The 20,947-nt window shown below is 46.2% G+C and overlaps 1 protein-coding gene across 1 annotated transcript; it reads left to right on the forward strand.

Moving 5' to 3' along the window:
- Window positions 1–458: 458 nt before the first annotated feature.
- Window positions 459–18,259, forward strand: LOC110534566 (WW domain binding protein 1-like). Its single transcript, XM_036933859.1, has 6 exons — window positions 459–890; window positions 11,782–11,823; window positions 13,302–13,346; window positions 15,005–15,152; window positions 15,470–15,631; window positions 16,346–18,259. Exons 1-6 carry the CDS (start codon window positions 840–842, stop codon window positions 17,452–17,454), a joined length of 1,557 nt encoding a protein of 518 aa, XP_036789754.1. The 5' UTR covers window positions 459–839; the 3' UTR covers window positions 17,455–18,259.
- The last annotated feature ends 2,688 nt before the right edge of the window (window positions 18,260–20,947 follow it).

The raw sequence follows: 20,947 nt of genomic DNA on the forward strand, positions 1-20,947 counted from the left end.
CACACACAGGGGTTTTGTACACTTTACACGTGTAAGGGGTATGTACCATGACAGTAATAAGCAACACATTGTTGTCTCAGTCAATGTACAGCGTGTATATTCACTGCTGTTTTCTTCTATCACTTGGAATGAAATGTGTACGTCCCCCTCTGACGTTATCTATTTCAACATGCATGTCTTTATCGGGTGACCTTGGCCAAGCATCCCTACCCCATCCCTACCCCTCGCGGTGGCTGAAACAATTAGGCCCTTATAAAAATAAATAGAAAATATGTTGCTTGCAAATCTACACAATGCAAGACATTGAATTTGGAATCAAAGTCGTTTAAAACCGAGCTTTACTAAGCAGCAATCTCTTTCTCGGCCTCTGCGACTGTTGCCAGGAGCCTGAGATAGACCGGTGACGTCCAATCATCTGCACAGCCCTCTCCTCTTTTCCTAGTTTGAGAGGGCTGGAATTACATGACATCATTTAAAGAGCGCCCCCGTACCACCAACGAGGAAAAAAATAAAAACTTGAATCCTCACTCCTCCATCTTCCCACGAGCTGGAAGAGAAAACACCTGAGGATCGTTTGCCATTGGGACGCTTTCCCTTCCCTTGTCGATATCGCGCAGCCTGTACCATTATTGGATCTGCCGCGGCGGTATCCCCGATAGTATCGGATTCGGGGAGGGGCGTTCTCTCCGCTCGGGGAATGGCGGAGCAGCAGGCTGCTGTGCTGAGGATTCAGTGTGGGAGAGAGATGGGGATTTAGCACAATAAGATAGATCCCAGTCCTCTCTGTTTTCCACTCTCTCTCTCTCTGTTGTCGTTCTAAATCTCTGCTGCCCCTGGCCATGGATCCAGAGAAAACGTTGACGTTCTGCCTTGGACTCAAAGCAGAGGCGGTATGTTGACTTACAGATTTTGTATTATCAACATCTTCGCTTGATGTGATTGCTGTGAGTTATGGTGATTTTGTCAACAACTGGGCAATATTATACTGCAGGGGTATTAGGATACTGTGAATGCCGCCGTGATGTTTTCTAAGAAATGTTCCTAGCTTGCAAGGATTTGTTGTCATTACCGTCGCTTCAGTGGATATCTGTTATTGTTGGAAATAATAAAATTGATATTGCAAAAAATATTTAGGCTTCACAAGACGAAGGTTTTATGGACAGTCTGAAGTTCAAGTTTTTCCTAAATCAGGCCTTTTGAGCATAGATAGACTTGTTGTACAGCACACACACAACTGCATGATTATCCTTCCATTTACGTTTTAATTTAAGACGTGTTGCTGATATCTGAAAGTTGATTTCCTCATCTCATTGTCTGGAAATTAATTTGCTGTAATGCACCAAAGAATGACCTCAATGTTACACAGCCCATAATTAAAAGTGCTTTTAGCTCCCAACCCTCATAATAAAGGTAATTTATAACCCCTCTGCCAATGGTGAAATACTATAGTGCTGATTCAATGAGCTATAGGCCTCGGGACGGGATAATGCAGGGCTGAAGCCCCTGGGCCACAGGGGGCAACAACAAAACAACAACTATGAAGGAAATACAGTGCATTCGGAAAGTATTCAGACCCCTTGACATTTTCCACATTTTGTTACTTTACAGCCTTATTCGAAAATGTATCAAATAAAATAAAATCCTCAGCAATCTAACCACAATACCCCATAATGGCAAAGCGAAAACAGGCTTTTATATGTTTTTGCACATTTATTAAAATGAAATAACAGAAATACCTTACTTATATAAGTATTCAGACCCTTTGCTTTGAGACTCAAAATTGAGCTCAGGTGCATCCTGTTTCCATTGATCATCCTTTTGATGTTTCTACAACTTGATTGGAGTCCACCTGTGGTAAATTCAATTGATTGGACATGATTTGAAAAGGCACACACCTGTACGTATACGATCCCATAGTTGACAGTGCATGTCAGAGCAAAATCAAACCAAAGAGGTTTCTGGAGGAAACCTGGCACCATCCCTATGGTGAAGCATGGTGGTGGCGGCATCATGCTGTGGGGGTGTTTTTCAGCGGCAGGGACTGGGAGACTAGTCAGGATCATTGGCAAAGATGAACGGAGCAAAGTACAGAGAGATCCTTGATGAAAACATGCTCCAGAATGCTCAGGACCTCAGACTGCGGTGAAGGTTCATCTTCCAACAGGACAACGACCTTAAGCACACAGCCAAGACAACGCAGGAGTGGCTTCAGGAAAAGTCTCTGAATATCCTTGATAGGCCCAGCCAGAGCCGGGACTTGAAGAATGGGAGAAACTCCCCAAATACAGGTGTGCCAAGCTTATAGAGTAATAGCCAAGAAGACTCGAGGCTGTATTTGCTGCAAAAGGTGCTTCAACAAAGTACTGAGTAAAGGGTCTGAATACTTATGTAAATCTGTTTTTTATTTTTTGATACATTTTGCTTTGTCATTATGGAGTATTGTGTGTAGATTTATGATGGAAAAAAAATTCATGAATTGTTGAATAAAGCTACAGTAACAAAATGTGGAAAAAGTCAATACTTTCTGAATGCACTTTTTAATTTTTCCTTTATGAGTGTAGGCTGCCTGCTGCCGCTCTGCTAATCATCAGATGGGGGAGGACAGGAGGTAGGGGGCCCACGTGGGTAACTGGGGGGCCCTGCCTTGATTGGGTAACTGATTATTAAATACATTTAAGTAAACTGCATTATAATTAAATGTGACCTGTCAATTGTGTGAATAATGGTCTGGGCCCAAAATCATAGGGGGCCCAATAGGCAAAAAAAACAGCAACAAGAAACAAATTATGTAATTTTTTTAAATTATAATTTTTATACAACCACAGGAGCCCACTCTCAATGTTCAAAATACACCAGAGAGCATAATTTAGCCCCAGAGAATCAACAGTTTATCCCAATAAAGCACATACAGGTATCTGCCAAAATGAAGGAAACAGCAACATAAAGTGTCTTAATGGGGTGTTGGGCACCACGAGCCAGAACAGCTTCAATGCACCTTGGCATAGATTCTACAAGTGGACCTAAACCAACACCAGAACATATATTCATATCCCTTGTTTACTCAAGTGTTTCCTTTATTTTGACAGTTACCGGGAAGGCCACAGTTTGGGCAACATTCACACCAAATATCAGCTCCAGCTTGTTGGTATGTGACCATAGACATATAATCCATAGAAGGGCAATGGGTCGGATGGCGGCGGGGCAGGGGGCTATAAAAAAACAAAGCCCTGGGGGGGCCTATGATTTCTTACTCCGGCCCTGTATAGGCCTAGAGGTCTTCTCAGCATGGCTAAACACACTGTATATACAGAACAGTGTGTTGCGAGTCAGCTACTAGAATATGTGCAATTACCATTCTCAAGAGGATCTTTACATTGATTGTAGGCTTAGTTGTAGTGGGTAGTAGTCATGTGTTAGTGTGTATGTTAAAAAAGTTATCTCCGATTGAATACACTCACTAAGAAAACTCCATTATTGTAGGTGTTTACTATCATAGCTGAATTTCTCGCTCGCTCGCACACACACACACACACACACACACACACACACACACACACACACACACACACACACACACACACTGTTGACTGTCCATCAGGCATTGTGCTATGAACGTTCCTAATCATTTATCTTCTGATGATAATAATATATCTGTTGAGGAGGACAATGTTTCTTCATAACTTCCACTGGTCACTGTTGAAGTGGTCTTAGCTAACGGTCTCTTCTGCCACAACAATCAGCTCCTTTGTATCTGTCCAGGATGCTCCTGCGGTCACATTAGCTCGTAGAAAAAAGGCTTCCAAAAGGGTTCTTCGGCTGTCCCCATGGGAGAACCCTTTTTGGTTCCAGGTAGAACCCTCTGTGGAAAGGGTTTTCTGTACATGGAACCCAAAAGCGTTCTACCTGGAACCAAAAAGGGTTCTTCAAAGGGTTCTCCTATGGGGACAGCCAAAGAACCATTTCAGGTTCTAGATAGCACCGTTGTTTCTGAGTGTATAGCCTATTGTGTAAGAGGTGCCTGGGTTAACCAGGTCTCCCCTCAGTCTGGCCTGTTTTCTTACTCTCTTTACAGGTCCATCATATCTCACAAGGCCAGCCAGCCACACACACACACACACACACACACACACACACACACACACACACACACACACACACACACACACACACACACACACTGGTGAACAGGCAGGAAGTGAGGAAGTGTGTTAAGCTGTTTGTCTCGCTGTATGTCTGTGGCTTTGCGCCGTGGTTAGGTGTTAGTGTGGGAGACATCTACAACTTGTAGTAGAGGTGTCTTGTGGTTTTTAACATGGTCTCGGGGGATGATTGAATGACCTCTTCAGATCCAGTAATGTATGATGTATGATGTGGTGGGCTAAACCACAGACTCTCAACTTTACAGAGTGGAGGCCAGTGATAATACACGATTTCTCTTCCTGTAGATAAGACTGTTTGGCTGCCTGAAATCCCCTCCTATGCCTGTGAAAGGCATTTACTGAGTTGTCGTTGCCGATCACTCCCAGTCAGTAGGTACAGTAGGTCTCATACTCCCAGTCAGATACAGTAGGTCTCATACTCCCAGTCAGATACAGTAGGTCTCATACTCCCAGTCAGATACAGTAGGTCTTATACTCCCAGTCAGATACAGTAGGTCTCATACTCCCAGTCAGATACAGTAGGTCTCATACTCCCAGTCAGATACAGTAGGTCTTATACTCCCAGTCAGATACAGTAGGTCTCATACTCCCAGTCAGATACAGTAGGTCTTATACTCCCAGTCAGATACAGTAGGTCTCATACTCCCAGTCAGATACAGTAGGTCTCATACTCCCAGTCAGATACAGTAGGTCTCATACTCCCAGTCAGATACAGTAGGTCTTATACTCCCAGTCAGATACAGTAGGTCTCATACTCCCAGTCAGATACCGTAGGTCTTATACTCCCAGTCAGATACAGTAGGTCTCATACTCCCAGTCAGATACAGTAGGTCTCATACTCCCAGTCAGATATAGTAGGTCTCATACTCCCAGTCAGATATAGTAGGTCTCATACTCCCAGTCAGATACAGTAGGTCTCATACTCCCAGTCAGATACAGTAGGTCTTATGCTCCCAGTCAGATACAGTAGGTCTTATACTCCCAGTCAGATACAGTAGGTCTCATACTCCCAGTCAGATACAGTAGGTCTCATACTCCCAGTCAGATACAGTAGGTCTCATACTCCCAGTCAGATATAGTAGGTCTCATACTCCCAGTCAGATATAGTAGGTCTCATACTCCCAGTCAGATACAGTAGGTCTCATACTCCCAGTCAGATACAGTAGGTCTCATACTCCCAGTCAGATACAGTAGGTCTTATGCTCCCAGTCAGATACAGTAGGTCTTATACTCCCAGTCAGATACAGTAGGTCTCATACTCCCAGTCAGATACAGTAGGTCTCATACTCCCAGTCAGATACAGTAGGTCTCATACTCCCAGTCAGATACAGTAGGTCTCATACTCCCAGTCAGATATAGTAGGTCTCATACTCCCAGTCAGATATAGTAGGTCTCATACTCCCAGTCAGATACAGTAGGTCTCATACTCCCAGTCAGATACAGTAGGTCTTATGCTCCCAGTCAGATACAGTAGGTGTCATACTCCCAGTCAGATACAGTAGGTGTCATACTCCCAGTCAGATACAGTAGGTCTCATACTCCCAGTCAGATATAGTAGGTCTCATACTCCCAGTCAGATACAGTAGGTCTCATACTCCCAGTCAGATACAGTAGGTCTCATACTCCCAGTCAGATACAGTAGGTCTCATACTCCCAGTCAGATACAGTAGGTCTTATACTCCCAGTCAGATACAGTAGGTCTCATACTCCCAGTCAGATACAGTAGGTCTTATACTCCCAGTCAGATACAGTAGGTCTTATACTCCCAGTCAGATACAGTAGGTCTTATACTCCCAGTCAGATACAGTAGGTCTTATACTCCCAGTCAGATACAGTAGGTCTTATACTCCCAGTCAGATACAGTAGGTCTTATGCTCCCAGTCAGATACAGTAGGTCTCATACTCCCAGTCAGATACAGTAGGTGTCATACTCCCAGTCAGATACAGTAGGTCTTATACTCCCAGTCAGATACAGTAGGTCTCATACTCCCAGTCAGATACAGTAGGTCTTATACTCCCAGTCAGATACAGTAGGTCTCATACTCCCAGTCAGATACAGTAGGTCTCATACTCCCAGTCAGATACAGTAGGTCTCATACTCCCAGTCAGATATAGTAGGTCTCATACTCCCAGTCAGATACAGTAGGTCTTATACTCCCAGTCAGATACAGTAGGTCTCATACTCCCAGTCAGATACAGTAGGTCTCATACTCCCAGTCAGATACAGTAGGTCTCATACTCCCAGTCAGATACAGTAGGTCTTATACTCCCAGTCAGATATAGTAGGTCTCATACTCCCAGTCAGATATAGTAGGTCTCATACTCCCAGTCAGATACAGTAGGTCTTATACTCCCAGTCAGATACAGTAGGTCTTATGCTCCCAGTCAGATACAGTAGGTCTCATACTCCCAGTCAGATACAGTAGGTGTCATACTCCCAGTCAGATATAGTAGGTCTCATACTCCCAGTCAGATATAGTAGGTCTCATACTCCCAGTCAGATACAGTAGGTCTCATACTCCCAGTCAGATACAGTAGGTCTCATACTCCCAGTCAGATACAGTAGGTCTCATACTCCCAGTCAGATACAGTAGGTCTTATGCTCCCAGTCAGATACAGTAGGTCTTATACTCAATTCTACAGTAACCAGTTGACAGTCCTGCTGACACTGTTGACAACATCTATCTTGCTCTCAGTGGTAATCGCATCAATCTGTCAATACTGCAGTCTTCATCCTTGTTACATCTTGAGTCAAGATGGACTGGAATAAGTTGCAACCAACCTAAAGAGCAATTCTTATTTTCCCCCCCTCTCTCAGCCAATCACAATTTCCAATGTGTTGGGATACATCTTACTTTAACCCTGAACCTGACCCAAAAATAACCTGAAAGCTGTTGCCCATCAACAGAGTTACAGTTGACAGTTTGTTGATAGATCTGTAGAACACATATTGGGAACTATCCAAATATAGCGTGACCAAACAATGGGATACACGATTATCTAGATGTTTTCTAAAATCTCTGGTATTCCGTTCACACTGTCCAGTAACAGTACATTACTATCTTCACTCCTCTAACCAGGCTGACAACTGCTGTCATTGGTCCTGCCGTCGACAGAGTGGGGTTTCCAGTCCGGAGCTGCCTGTGTAATGTTTATCCCAAACTAGTCTCACACTCCTCTGCTACGGCTGTGTGTGTCCCTCTGTGTGTGTGTGTTGCTCTGCTACTGTTTGATCAATACCTGGCACAGACGCCAGCTGCTTGTCCTCCCCCTGTACTCTACTGCTGCTGCAGTGCCTCACTTTGTTAGAGAGCAGCAGGAGTTGGATGGATGGAGACTACTAGGAGGACTCTGGGTCAACCCTGATAGGGTGTAGTAGTGTGTAGTAGTGTGTAGTAATGTGTAGTAGTATGTACTGGTTTTTAGTAGTGTGTAGTAATGTGTAGTAGTGTGTTGTAATGTGTAGTAGTGTGTTGTAGTTTGTAATAGTGTGTAGTATTGTGTAATTGTGTGTAGTAGTGTGTAGTAGTGTGTAGTAGTGTGTAGTAGTGTGTAGTAGGGTGTAGTAGTTTGTACTAATGTGTAGTAGTGTGTAGTAGGGTGTAATAGTGTGTAATAGTGTGTAGTAGTGTGTAGTCGGGTGTAAGTTTGTAATAGTGTGTAATAGTTTGTAATAGTGTGAAGTAGGGTGTAGTAGTGTGTAGTAGTTTGTAATAGTGTGTAGTAGTGTGTAGTAGTTTGTAATAATGTGTAGTAGTGTGTAGTAGGGTGTAATAGTGTGTATTAGTGTGTAGTAGTGTGTAATAGTTTGTAGTAGTTTATAATAGTGTGTAGTAGTGTGTAATAGTGTGTAGTAGTTTGTAATAATGTGTAGTAGTGTGTAGTAGGGTGTAATAGTGTGTATTAGTGTGTAGTAGTTTATAATAGTGTGTAGTAGGATGTAGTAGGGTGTAGTAGTACTAGTCAGACATGTAGAGTAGCTACAGTTTTGACTATGTGTGAAGGTTAAAATGGAGGATTTCCCTTACTAACTGATTTGAAATCAGTCATTGTCATTAGCTACTAACTAGTTTCTGTTAGCCTGCACTAGTACCCTCAAACTACACTCTGGACCTCCAAGACAGTCCACTGCTTTTCTTCATTGTTCCCCTCTAATCCTGGGACACCAGGTGGGTGCAATTAATTATCAGGTAGAAAACCAGCAAGCTCCTAACCATGTTAAGGTCTAATAACCCTGATCTAGTATGCGATTGGGGCTCCATTATGCAATGTGCTTATTGGTGATTATGGGATGACACCAATACAGTGCAGGCTCGGATGATAGGCCTAGTACCAAATCTATGTGTGAGTTCAAACAGTGCTGGGGGGAGAGATGCAGTGCTGGGGAGAGAGATGCAGTGTTGGGGAGAGAGATGCAGTGTTGGGGGGAGAGATGCAGTGTTAGGGAGAGAGATGCAGTGTTGGGGGGAGAGATGCAGTGTTAGGGGGAGAAATGCAGTGTTGGGGAGAGAGATGTAGTGTTGGGGGGAGAGATGCAGTGTTGGGGGGAGAGATGTAGTGTTGGGGAGAGAGATGCAGTGTTGGGGGGAGAGAAATGCAGTGTTGGGGAGAGAGATGCAGTGTTGGGGGGAGAGAAATGCAGTGTTGGGGAGAGAGATGCAGTGTTGGGGGGAGAGATGCAGTGTTAGGGGGAGAGAAATGCAGTGTTGGGGAGAGAGATGCAGTGTTGGGGGGAGAGATGCAGTGTTGGGGGGAGAGAAATGCAGTGTTGGGGAGAGAGATGCAGTGTTGGGGGGAGAGATGCAGTGTTAGGGGGAGAGAAATGCAGTGTTGGGGGGAGAGATGCAGTGTTAGGGAGAGAGATGCAGTGTTAGGGGGAGAGATGCAGTGTTAGGGGGAGAGATGCAGTGCTGGGGAGAGAGATGCAGTATTAGGGAGAGAGATGCAGTATTAGGGAGAGAGATGCATTATTAGGGAGAGAGATGCAGTATTAGGGAGAGAGATGCAGTGTTGGGGAGAGAGATGCAGTGTTACGGAGAGAGATGCAGTGTTGGGGAGAGAGATGCAGTGTTAGGGAGATAGATGCAGTGTTGGGGAGAGAGATGCAGTGTTGGGGAGAGAGATGCAGTGTTGGGGAGAGAGATGTAGTGTTGGGGAGAGAGATGTAGTGTTGGGGAGAGAGATGCAGTGTTGGGGAGAGAGATGCAGTGTTGGGGAGAGAGATGCAGTGTTGGGGAGAGAGATGCAGTGTTACGGAGAGAGATGCAGTGTTAGGGGGAGAGATGCAGTGTTACGGAGAGAGATGCAGTGTTAGGGGGAGAGATGCAGTGCCCAGTGCAGCCTGGCCAACAGAGACCCAACGTCAGCTGACAAAAGGCTGACTGCTCATTTGCATGTTTGGTGACATGCCGTCCGGTCAGACTGAGTCGGGTGTAAAAAAACAGCCCAGTGTCTCCGTCCATGCGAGCATTGTGTCCTCTGTGGCTGGACCCCCGCAGCCCACTGCAACACTAAACAGATAGGCATTTTCCTTTTACTGTTATGCAACCGTCCTCCTGTCTGTCTGAAATGTACACACACAGGCGTTGTGTTGCGTTGCGTTCTGTTGTGTGTTTCAGGTAGACGTGCCGAGTACAATGGAGGTATTGTATCCGGGGGTTGTAAGCGTGAAGTGGGCTCGCTCACTGATTTCCAATGCAGATGGACTCTGGTATCTGGGATGATAGCACGCTTACAAGTGATCACAATCGCATGGCTCTTTTTTGGTTATGCAAATCCTTTAGCCAATATGTGCTTTTGACTTGATTAATGACTAATCCTTTCTACAGGAACTGTCCTGTTCCACAGTTCATGTGAATGCTGGGTCTGTTCAGTAGGAATAACATGTTTTAACTGTGGTCCATCAGGGAAGTTAGTACCAACTAAACTTGCTCAATAAGAACATAGATTTTTCGTTTTCCCTTGCAACATGTACCCTACTACTGAACATAACCCTGTCTGTTAGGGCCTGTCTGTCTGTAAGGGCCAGTCTGTCTGACTGTCTGTCTGTAAGGAGGTGCCAGGCTGGGAAATTGATAAATGATAACCTGAAAATGACATCACGGTTGTTTAGGACTCAGGGTACCTTGTTGTCCCCTGTCACTGCAGGAACACTGAGAGGTTGTTTGTTTGTGTGTGTTTGTGTGTATCAGGTTGAAAGTGTGTCGGGGGTTGACTGTGGTGGCCCTGGAGAGTTTATCTTTTAGGCGCATCCACAGTCAGGCTGTCTGGATAGGTGAACATCCACAGTCAGGCTGTCTGGATAGGTGAACATCCACAGTCAGGCTGTCTGGATAGGTGAACATCCACAGTCAGGCTGTCTGGATAGGTGAACATCCACAGTCAGGCTGTCTGGATAGGTGAACATCCACAGTCAGGCTGTCTGGATAGGTGAACATCCACAGTCAGGCTGTCTGGATAGGTGAACATCCACAGTCAGGCTGTCTGGATAGGTGAACATCCACAGTCAGGCTGTCTGGATAGGTGAACATCCACAGTCAGGCTGTCTGGATAGGTGAACATCCACAGTCAGGCTGTCTGGATAGGTGAACATCCACAGGTTAATTGGGGTCAGGTACGGGCAATTCCAGTGTTATGGATGTGACATTTGCATGCAAAATCACAAACTAAATGGCTCACAGAATTGACATACAAAACGTAAACAAATGTGTGTGTATAGTACCACTGGGAGGACCATATACACAAAAAACAGACTACTAAATATTGGCACTGGGGGGACCATATACACAAAAAACAGACTACTAAATATTGGCACTGGGGGGACCATATACCCCAAAAACAGACTACTAAATATTGGCACTGGGGGGACCGTATACCCAAAAACAGACTACTAAATATTGGCACTGGGGGGACCGTATACCCCAAAAACAGACTACTAAATATTGGCACTGGGGGGACCGTATACCCAAAAACAGACTACTAAATATTGGCACTGGGGGGACCGTATACCCAAAAACAGACTACTAAATATTGGCACTGGGGGGACCGTATACCCCAAAAACAGACTACTAAATATTGGCACTGGGGGGACCGTATACCCCAAAAACAGACTACTAAATATTGGCACTGGGGGGACCGTATACCCCAAAAACAGACTACTAAATATTGGCACTGGGGGGACCGTATACCCCAAAAACAGACTACTAAATATTGGCACTGGGGGGACCGTATACCCAAAAAAAAGACTACTAAATATTGGCTTATAGGCATTACAAATGTTAAGTGAACTGGACAAGGTTTTATGGGGAGACTGTATTTATTCGATTTTTATTAGCTAAACTGTAAATTCAGAACAAAGGGTTGGCCTCTCTCTCTCTTTCTCTCCCCCACTCTCTCTCTCTTTCTCTCTCTCTCTCTCTCTCTCTCTCTCCCCCCCCTCTCTCTCTCTCCCCCCTCTCTCTCTCTCTTTCTCTCCCCCTCTCTCTCTCTCTCTCTCTCTCTCTCTTTCCTCCCATTCCTTTCTTTCTCTGATGTGCAGCCTGTCTGTCAGTCAGTCTGGCTCTGCCTGTGTAAATGTCAGCTGTATTAACCCCCCCCCCCCCCCCTCTGTTCTCTCTTCTAGATGACCATCTCCCTGCAGGGACCGGGAGGACCAGCAGCTACGGTAAGGAGTCTAACCTTTCAATATGCAGTCATTCATTCACAACAACCAGCACAACACATAGAAAGGAACTAGTGGTGGGAGGAAAACCATTAACAAGAAAAAGGTTGGGAGAGAGGGAGAGAGAGGGAGAGAGAGGGAGAGAGAGGGAAAGAGGGAGAGAGAGGGAGAGAGAGGGAGGTGGAAAGGGGTAGGGGAGGGAACTAATAACAGTACAACACTGAAGATGAACTGGGAATGAAGACAAGGGAGGGAGGGAGAACTAGGGGGTTAACAAGCAAAATTAAGAAAAGGGGGATGGAGAGAGAGAGAGGGGAAGGGGTGAAGAGAGAAAGGGATGGAGGGAGGACACTAAAGGGCTAACACCCATTCTGAAAAAACAAGGAATGTCCATCTCACACTGTGTGAATGTCCATCTCACACTGTGTTGCTACCTGCTCTCATAGCTGCAGGGTTTCTACATATTGGATCTGCTGTTTGTCCAGCTCCTGTGAAAAAGGTGTGGTTTTGTATACTGCAAAACCCTCTCCTGGTATCACTAACACGATAACTAACCTTGAAATAACACGTAAAACAGCCTCAGACTTACGTACCTATAACAAGCATCTTCAGCATGATATCCACTATGGATTAGATAACAGGCCTCAATGCCAAAATCCTAAAGTATCCCTTTAAGTGCTTCCCTCCTGCTGGCCCACAGTCTTCACTCCTGCTAGCCCACAGTTTTCACTCCTGCTGGCCCACAGTCTTCACTCCTGCTAGCCCACAGTCTTCACTCCTGCTGGCCCACAGTCTTCACTCCTGCTGGCCCACAGTCTTCACTCCTGCTAGCCCACAGTTTTCACTCCTGCTGGCCCACAGTCTTCACTCCTGCTAGCCCACAGTCTTCACTCCTGCTAGCCCACAGTCTTCACTCCTGCTGGCCCACAGTCTTCACTCCTGCTAGCCCACAGTCTTCACTCCTGCTAGCCCACAGTCTTCACTCCTGCTAGCCCACAGTCTTCACTCCTGCTAGCCCACAGTCTTCACTCCTGCTAGCCCACAGTCTTCACTCCTGCTAGCCCACAGTCTTCACTCCTGCTAGCCCACAGTCTTCACTCTTGCTAGCCCACAGTTTTCACTCCTGCTGGCCCACAGTCTTCACTCCTGCTAGCCCACAGTCTTCACTCCTGGTAGCCCACAGTCTTCACTCCTGCTGGCCCACAGTCTTCACTCCTGCTAGCCCACAGTCTTCACTCCTGCTAGCCCACAGTCTTCACTCCTGCTAGCCCACAGTCTTCACTCCTGCTAGCCCACAGTCTTCACTCCTGCTAGCCCACAGTCTTCACTCCTGCTAGCCCACGGTCATGTGGATGTTTTGGTCAAAGTGGTCAAACTAGTAGCCTAGTGATTCAGCGGTTTTACATTACACGTCAACGATGATGAATGTGTGGAAAGACCAGATTAAGACTTCCTAGATAACGTTTATTTTCTCATTGCAGACGACTGTGTCTCCAAAGGGTTCAGACATGGGAACCATCAACAAGGTTAGAGATGTATTCTGTTTATGTCTGCTATCCACTGTTTCTCAATAAAACATACAGTGCATTTGGAAAGTATTCAGACCCCTTGACCTTTTCCACATTTTCTTACATTACAGCTATAGTCTAAAATGGATTAAATAGTTATTCCCACTCGTCAATCTACACACAACACCACATAATGACAAAACAAAAACTGTTTTTTAGAAATGTTTGCTAATTTATAAAAAATTTAAAAAAATTACACAAGTATTCAGACCCTTTACGCAGTACTTTGTTGAAGCACCTTTGTCAGTTATTACAGCCTCAAGTCTTCTTGGGTATGATGCTACAAGCTTGGTACACCTGTATTTGGGGAGTTTCTCCCATTTTTCTCTTCAGATACTCTCAAGCTCTGTCAGGTTGGATGGGGAGCGTCACTGCACAGTTATTTTCAGCTCTCTCCAGAGATGTTTGATCAGTTTCAAGTCCGGGCTCTGGCTGGGCCACCCAAGGACACATCCCCACAGCATGATGCTGCCACCACCATGCTTCACCGTAGGGATGGTGCCAGGTTTCCTCCAGACGTGACGATTGTCATTCAGGCCAAAGAGTTCAATCTTGGTTTCATTAGACCAGAGAATCTTGTTTCTCATGGTCTGAGAGTCCTTTAGGTGCCTTTTGCCAAACTCCAAATGGGCTGTCATGTGCCTTTTACTGAGGAGGGGCTTCTGTCTGGCCACTCTACCATAAAGGCCTGATTGGTGGAGTGCTGCAGAGATGGTTGTCCTTCTGGAAGGTTCTCCCATCTCCACAGAGGAACACTGGAGCTCTGTCAGAGTGACCATCAGGTTCTTGGTCACCTCCCTGACGAAGGCGCTTCTCCCCTGATTGCTCAGTTTGGCTGGGCGGCCAGCTCTAGGAAGAGTGGTGGTTCTAAACTTCTTCCATTTAAGAATGATGGAGGCCACTGTGTTTTTGGGGACCTTCAATGCTGCAGACATCTTTTGGTACCCTTCCCCAGATCTGTGCCTCGACACAATCCTGTCTCTGAGCTCTACAGACAATTCCTTCGACCTCATAGCTTGGTTTTTGCTCCAATCAATTTAACTTTCCACAGGTGGACTCCAATCAAGTTGTAGAAACATCTCAAGGATGATCAATGGAAACAGGATGCATCTGAGCTCAATTTCGAGTCTCATAACAAAGGGTCTGAATACTTATGTAAATAAGGTATTTCTGTTTTATATTTTTGTTATATGTTTTCTAACATTTCACTTTTCACACTTTGTCATTATGAGGTATTGTGTGTAGATTGATGGAGGAAATGTTTTTTATTGAATCCATTTTAGAATAAGGCTGCAACGTATCAAAATGTGGAAAAACGGAATGGGTCTGAATACTTTCCGAATGCACTGTGTATACCTGGTTAAGTAAAGGTCATGAATACATTTTTGTTTGACGCTACCACATCTGAGCCACTCAACTATTCAAGGGTTTGATGACTAGTTAAGTAGTTAAATCAGATGAGATGGTGCTGGGCTGGAACAAAAAAGTGCAACCCTGGGGGGTACTCGTCTCCAACCCCACAACTGGAAATTTGAGAAACACCCTGCTCAAGCTAAACGAACATGTTGTTGTTGTTTACCATGTACGTTGTTGTCATGTCATGTCTTGTCCACTAGGGGGTGAAGGACCAAGCTGGCTCAGGCAGCCAGCCCATGCTCAGTCATAAGTACTGCCCTGGTGTCAACAACAACCCAGGCTACCTGTGTGAGACCGGCCACTGCTGTGGGGAGACAGGATGCTGCACCTACTACTATGAGCTGTGGTGTGAGTAACAACCAGTCGATACCAGCCAAGAGGCTTGTCTTGTCAGCATTTGCTGTCACACAGCTATACCGATGCATTGTGGTATGTAACCAGACCAGATCGGGAGTTTAACATGAGCAAGCCCTTAAGGCTGGTCCTCTGGTCAAACTGTAGACGGTTTGTCTTATTACGGTATAATAAATATCAATTTATTAAAGCCTTTTCAATGTGATTATGCAACAGTATAGCTACCAGAGGCTGTTCAATAATTGGGATTAATAAAGTTGCTTGAATTCAATTCAGTATTGCCAGTGTCTCTGTGTGTCTGTATCCTGCAGGGTTCTGGCTGCTGTGGACCATCGTGATTCTGTTCAGCTGTTGCTGTGCCTACCGCCACCGGCGGGCCAAGCTGCGTGTCCAGCAGCAGCAGAGACAGAGGGAGATCAACCTGATCGCCTACCACGGAGCCTGCAACTACCCTGCGTCCATGTTGGACCTCAGTACGTATAGCTACGCTCGCCTCTCTCCCCGGTCCTTTCATTGTCTGCGTCACCTTATCGTCTTATTAGCAGGACCTGGGTTCAAATAGCATTTGAAATGTTTGCTCATTTGCTTGAGTCTGCCTAGGGTGCTAGATTGGTTGGATTTGAACTTTTGGGACTATTCCATTGGCTGCATTGTGCCAGGGAAGGTCAAGGAAGTACAACTTATAGCCCCGATGCAGTCTTCTTAATTTTATTTTCAAATGTAAACAACTCCGGATATATTTTGGTATAATTTGTTTTCCTGAGCCTCCTTTTGCCATTGAAACGCTCAGTCTGATTGTGTGGGCGTGTTGATACAATTGTTAATATACAGTATTTACATACACAACCCTGACTGGCGGATAGGAGTGTTTAGACTCTAGAGCCTAGACTCTAGTACCCCTCCAAAGTAGGAGGATACATACGCAAATAAAAGATGACTAGTCATTGGTCAGAATAATCAGATCTGATTGTGATGTCATGATCTGGGCCACAAACTCCATCTCGCCTGAACAGGCTGAAATTCCAGGATTTTTTTTCAAACAGCTCTTACACAAAAAGGGCATTATCATAATTTTGTCAATTTCAGAGTGTCATTTCAACCTCATAGTGTAGAAGTCCCTATTGCTGGTCATGTAACCCTAGTGGTTAGGAGATGAAATTGATTATCTGTCATGTTTTATACTGTAGGTTTCCTGGCCTCCTTCAAGCTGCCGTCCTATGAGGAGGTGGCAGCCCAGCCCCCCTCACCCCCTCCATCCTACAGCTCCGTCTTTGCTCTGCAGGGGGCGATGGGGGGCGCCACCGCTTACACAGCCACCCCTTACGGTTCAGCCTACCCCCATCACCACCAGCAACAACCCCTCGGCCCTCCCTCCTACTTGGTTAGCTCCAGGGCGGGCCCCAGCGGTGCTGGTGGTGGCCTGACCTCATCTCAGAGTTCAGACAACTACACCAGCTGCTCCTGCGAGTCCTGCTCCCTCCTCACCTCCCCATCCAGCACTTCCTTCTCTGTCCAGGTGACCTACGAGACGGATAATACCAGCCATGCCTCCACGCCCGGTAGCGAGGTTGGAGGTGGAGGGAGGGAGGTCCTGAGAGGCTTCCCCAGGGAGGGTTCATCTCTGGAGGGAGTTGTGTCTGCCAGGTCCCCTTTGTCTCCTGGAGGATATCCAGCTCCTCCTCTGCCCCCTCCTCCACCTGAACTTCTACCTACACCTTCTCCCACAACGTCTTCTCCTCTCCCTCCCACTCTCCCCCCTCCCAAACTATCTTCTCCCTCTCCACTTCCTCCTTCACATCATCCGCCACTCCCTCCACTCATCCTTATGAACCCCCTGGCTGTGCTGGCTGAGCAAAGAGGGGTAGAGGGCGGCCTGAGTGAGGGTGGGGTCACAGAGAGACAGAGCCCTTCCATCCTCTCTCCCCCCAAGCCCACCCAGTCTCCCCCCAAACACGCCCTCTTCTCCACCAACGTGGACTTCTTCGAGCCCGTGGAGAAAGAGAAGAGAGAGGAAGAGGAGGAGGAAGAGGAGGATGAAGATCATTTCCGTCACCGCCGGCTCACAGGCGACTCCGGCATCGAAGTGTGCCGCTGCCAAGTGAAGAGCGAGGAAGAGGATGTGGAGAAGAAGGTGGAAGAAGATCAAGTTGGAGGAGGGGATGGAGAGGAGGGGGCGGATTTCCTCCATGACAGTGTGGACTGTTCCCTCCGAGCGCAGCAGGTCGCCCAGTGTGGCCACACCTCCTCGGCCATCCCCAGGGGCGGGGACGCCATCATCACCGTGGAGTCGTCATGAGGACAGCCAATGAGGGCCAAATAATTTGGTCAGGTGACCAAAACACTTGACTGACAACAAATGGAGCCAATGGAGCTTAAAAGTGTTTACTTTGACCCAGTAGCACCCTCTACTGTTCAAACCAGGAAGGAAGCCAAGCCCCACATCAACTAGTATGGGCCTGCTTGTGTTAACGGCTTACTGTAGTAATGTAAAGTCACCATAGTAACACAGAGGAAGAGGATCATCACAGCCTTCTAATTGAAAGGAGGAAGGAAGTCGTTACAGAGGGAGTCGGACAGTTTATCTGTGTTGATCTTTCTGACGGTCATTATCATTCTGTCCCGCTGCGCTGCCACCGGGAACAAAGACACCTTTTGTTATTTCTCAAAGTGCAGAAACCAATGCTGCAGTGAAACTGCTAACTATACTCTCTCTCGCTCTCTCTTTCTGTCTCTGTCTTTCTGTCTCTCTCTCCCTCTCTCCCTTTCTGTCTCTCTCTCTCCCTCTCTGTCTCTCTTTCATCACAGGAAGAGGAGCAACAGCTGCATGAGACAGTATAAAGTCAGCATAATGTTCACACAGTCTCCCTCGCACACACACACACACACACACACACACACACACACACACACACAACAGCCCACCTGCTGTGTCTGAAGCTCTGCTGCACCTGCCCTTTTGCTTTGCAAAAATACCTCCCGCTTTCTTCCTCTCCCCATCCTCCCATCCTCCCATCCTCCCATCCCCCCATCCTCCCATCCTCCCATCCTCCCATCCTCCCATCAGAGTACTGTTAGCTCCTCTTCTCCTCCTCTCCTCCTCTCCCATCCTCCCATCCTCCCATCCTCCCATCAGAGTACTGTTAGCTCCTCTTCTCTTCTCCTCCTCTCCTCCTCTCCCATCCTCCCATCAGAGTACTGTTAGCTCCTCTTCTCTTCTCCTCCTCTCCTCCTCTCCCATCCTCCCATCAGAGTACTGTTAGCTCCTCTTCTCTTCTCCTCCTCTCCTCCTCTCCCATCCTCCCATCCTCCCATCAGAGTACTGTTAGCTCCTCTTCTCTTCTCCTCCTCTCCTCCTCTCCCATCCTCCCATCAGAGTACTGTTAGCTCCTCTTCTCTTCTCCTCCTCTCCCATCCTCCCATCCTCCCATCCTCCCATCAGAGTACTGTTAGCTCCTCTTCTCTTCTCCTCCTCTCCTCCTCTCCCATCCCTCTCTCTCAGAGCAGCCTGCCTTTGACGAGGGCCAGTGGTTGATGTTGCTGTTGGATGTACAGTCATTGACAAGGTGAGACCGGGTCTAGTCTAGTAACAAGCTGGTACAGACTGACCTCACTGTCTGACACTCACATTGACCTGTTGTTGCGCTGCTGCTCGGACGATCGGCAATCTGCAAGGCAATAATGACATATCATTGATTATGACGATGGACAAGAGCCATTGAAATCACTCCAAGACTGTCTGACTGTCCGTTGGATTCTGAGTGGTCAGTGACAAGAATATGAACACTGAGAAAGAGGTGGTGTGTACAGTTACAACACGCCAAGACTTTGCATTGGTTTTCTGATACCTATTCTAGTGCTGTTTCACTGTTAGCTGATGGTACACATCCAGACTTTGTCCTATTCTGACATTTCAAAAGAGGAATTGTGGTGTGTATTTCTCCCAAGGTTTAGAACTATGTACCATGTGAACTGATCTTAGTGTGCTCTCTACCCAATCTACGCCATCTTTTCTCTGTCCTCTTGCGATGGAGTTTCCTTATCTGCTCAATTGCTCATTCAACAGCCTAACTCTAACTTTAAACCTTCACCTATGATATTGAATGTAATCATTTGCATATTAGCAACACCAAGCAAAGGAAGTGAAATGGAACATTTTAACTGGAAATGAAGTGCTAACTGGACGAAGGACTGTTATTATCAGAAGTTACAGCTTTGATTTCAAGGCATTGCACTTGATTTTCGTCATCTGTATTGAAGTGCCCCTTTTGTCGTGATCTAGACTGTTTCATCGTAAATAGTGCCCTCTCCCATATTGTCCTAGACCTAGAGCGAATGGAGGAGTTGTTTTGTGAGCTTTTCAAACTGGAACCGTGTCAGGGCTTTCTCTCGTGTGCTTTGCTGTTGTGTGTTTATGTTCATTTTTAATAATCATGAATCATTTATTTTTTAATTCAACAGAACCATTTTACCATAATCGCCTAAGGATTGTTACAGATTGAGTACTCACTAGTCAATTACAGAATGAGTCACTTTAAACAGCGATCAAAATATACTGCCGAATGTTATTGTGCTGAACAGGCGTAGTGTGAAAATGAGACAAATCACAGCTTTCATTTCATGTTGTTGTTATTGTCACATATATAGTTTTCTGAAGGCTACATTTAGTTTCTCTGGTAACAAGCAGTGGCTTCATACTGTAGGAATGGTTACCATGGATTTCCCATGTACTGAGTCTTGTTTGAGACCCAAGCCTGACTTCAAAGCTATTGACCTCTAGATTGGCTCAAAGCTACAGTAGATTGATTTTAACACTGTAACCAGTTGGACTATTCTCTGCGACTAGCATCAAGGTGATGATGGAGATCTTGTTATCTGGGCTGGAGGAATAGCATGTTAACTCTTAGTGTGACAACAACCACAGACAGGAGATGATCCTTGCATTTCATTTTCTACATCTCTCTTTCACCACTATGTGTGCATGTGTGTGTGTTTATGTGTGTGTGCATGGGTGTGTGTTTGTGTAAATCTCTTATTCGGCAGCTTATGTATAATTACAGTTATTGCTGATGAGTCACTCGCTCCCACTGGCTCATTCACCTGGGTGGACATTTCTGGGAAAATGTTTTTTTTAATACCAGATTTCCATGTTCAGACATCCTGTATGGTTAAAGGAAACATTGTGTACGTGTGAACGGTGGGACTCAGAGACTATCACAAAGCATGATGTCATGTCATCACGTCGGTCAGCCGCATAGCTGAGAGTGGTGGGGGGGAGACGGGGGAGGGAGAGAGATGGGGAGAGAACAAGAGAGAGAGGGGTGGAGAGAGAGAGGGAGAGAAAAGGGCGATAGAGGGGGGAGAGAGCAAGAGAGAGTGGGAGAGGGGTGGTAAGAGGGGGGGAGAGAGAAAGAAAGAGAGGGAGAGAGAGAGGGGGGGAAAGAGAGAGAGGGAGAGAAAGGGGGGAGAGAGAAGGAGAGGGGGGAGAGAGAGCGATAAAGAGAGAGAGAGGGGGAGAGAGAGCGAGAGAGAGAGAGAGCGAGAGAGAGAGACAGAGAGAGAGAGAGAGAGAGAGAGAGAGAGAGATAACATGAACAGCCAGTGGGCTCATTGCTCATCTGTGTCTTGCTGAGGGAGAGGCTGTTTTTCATGACTAAGTATTTGGGTTCTCCTCTGTCATGTAGTACTGTCCTATGTGTGGTTGTCTTCTAGTCGTATACCCAAACCCATGTTCAGCAGTACTATTTCAGCAGTCTCTTTTTTAAAGATACTCACAGTACAACTATGAAACC

Source organism: Oncorhynchus mykiss, chromosome 10, assembly GCF_013265735.2.
Source record: "Oncorhynchus mykiss isolate Arlee chromosome 10, USDA_OmykA_1.1, whole genome shotgun sequence".
NCBI classification, from domain to species: Eukaryota; Metazoa; Chordata; class Actinopteri; order Salmoniformes; family Salmonidae; genus Oncorhynchus; species Oncorhynchus mykiss.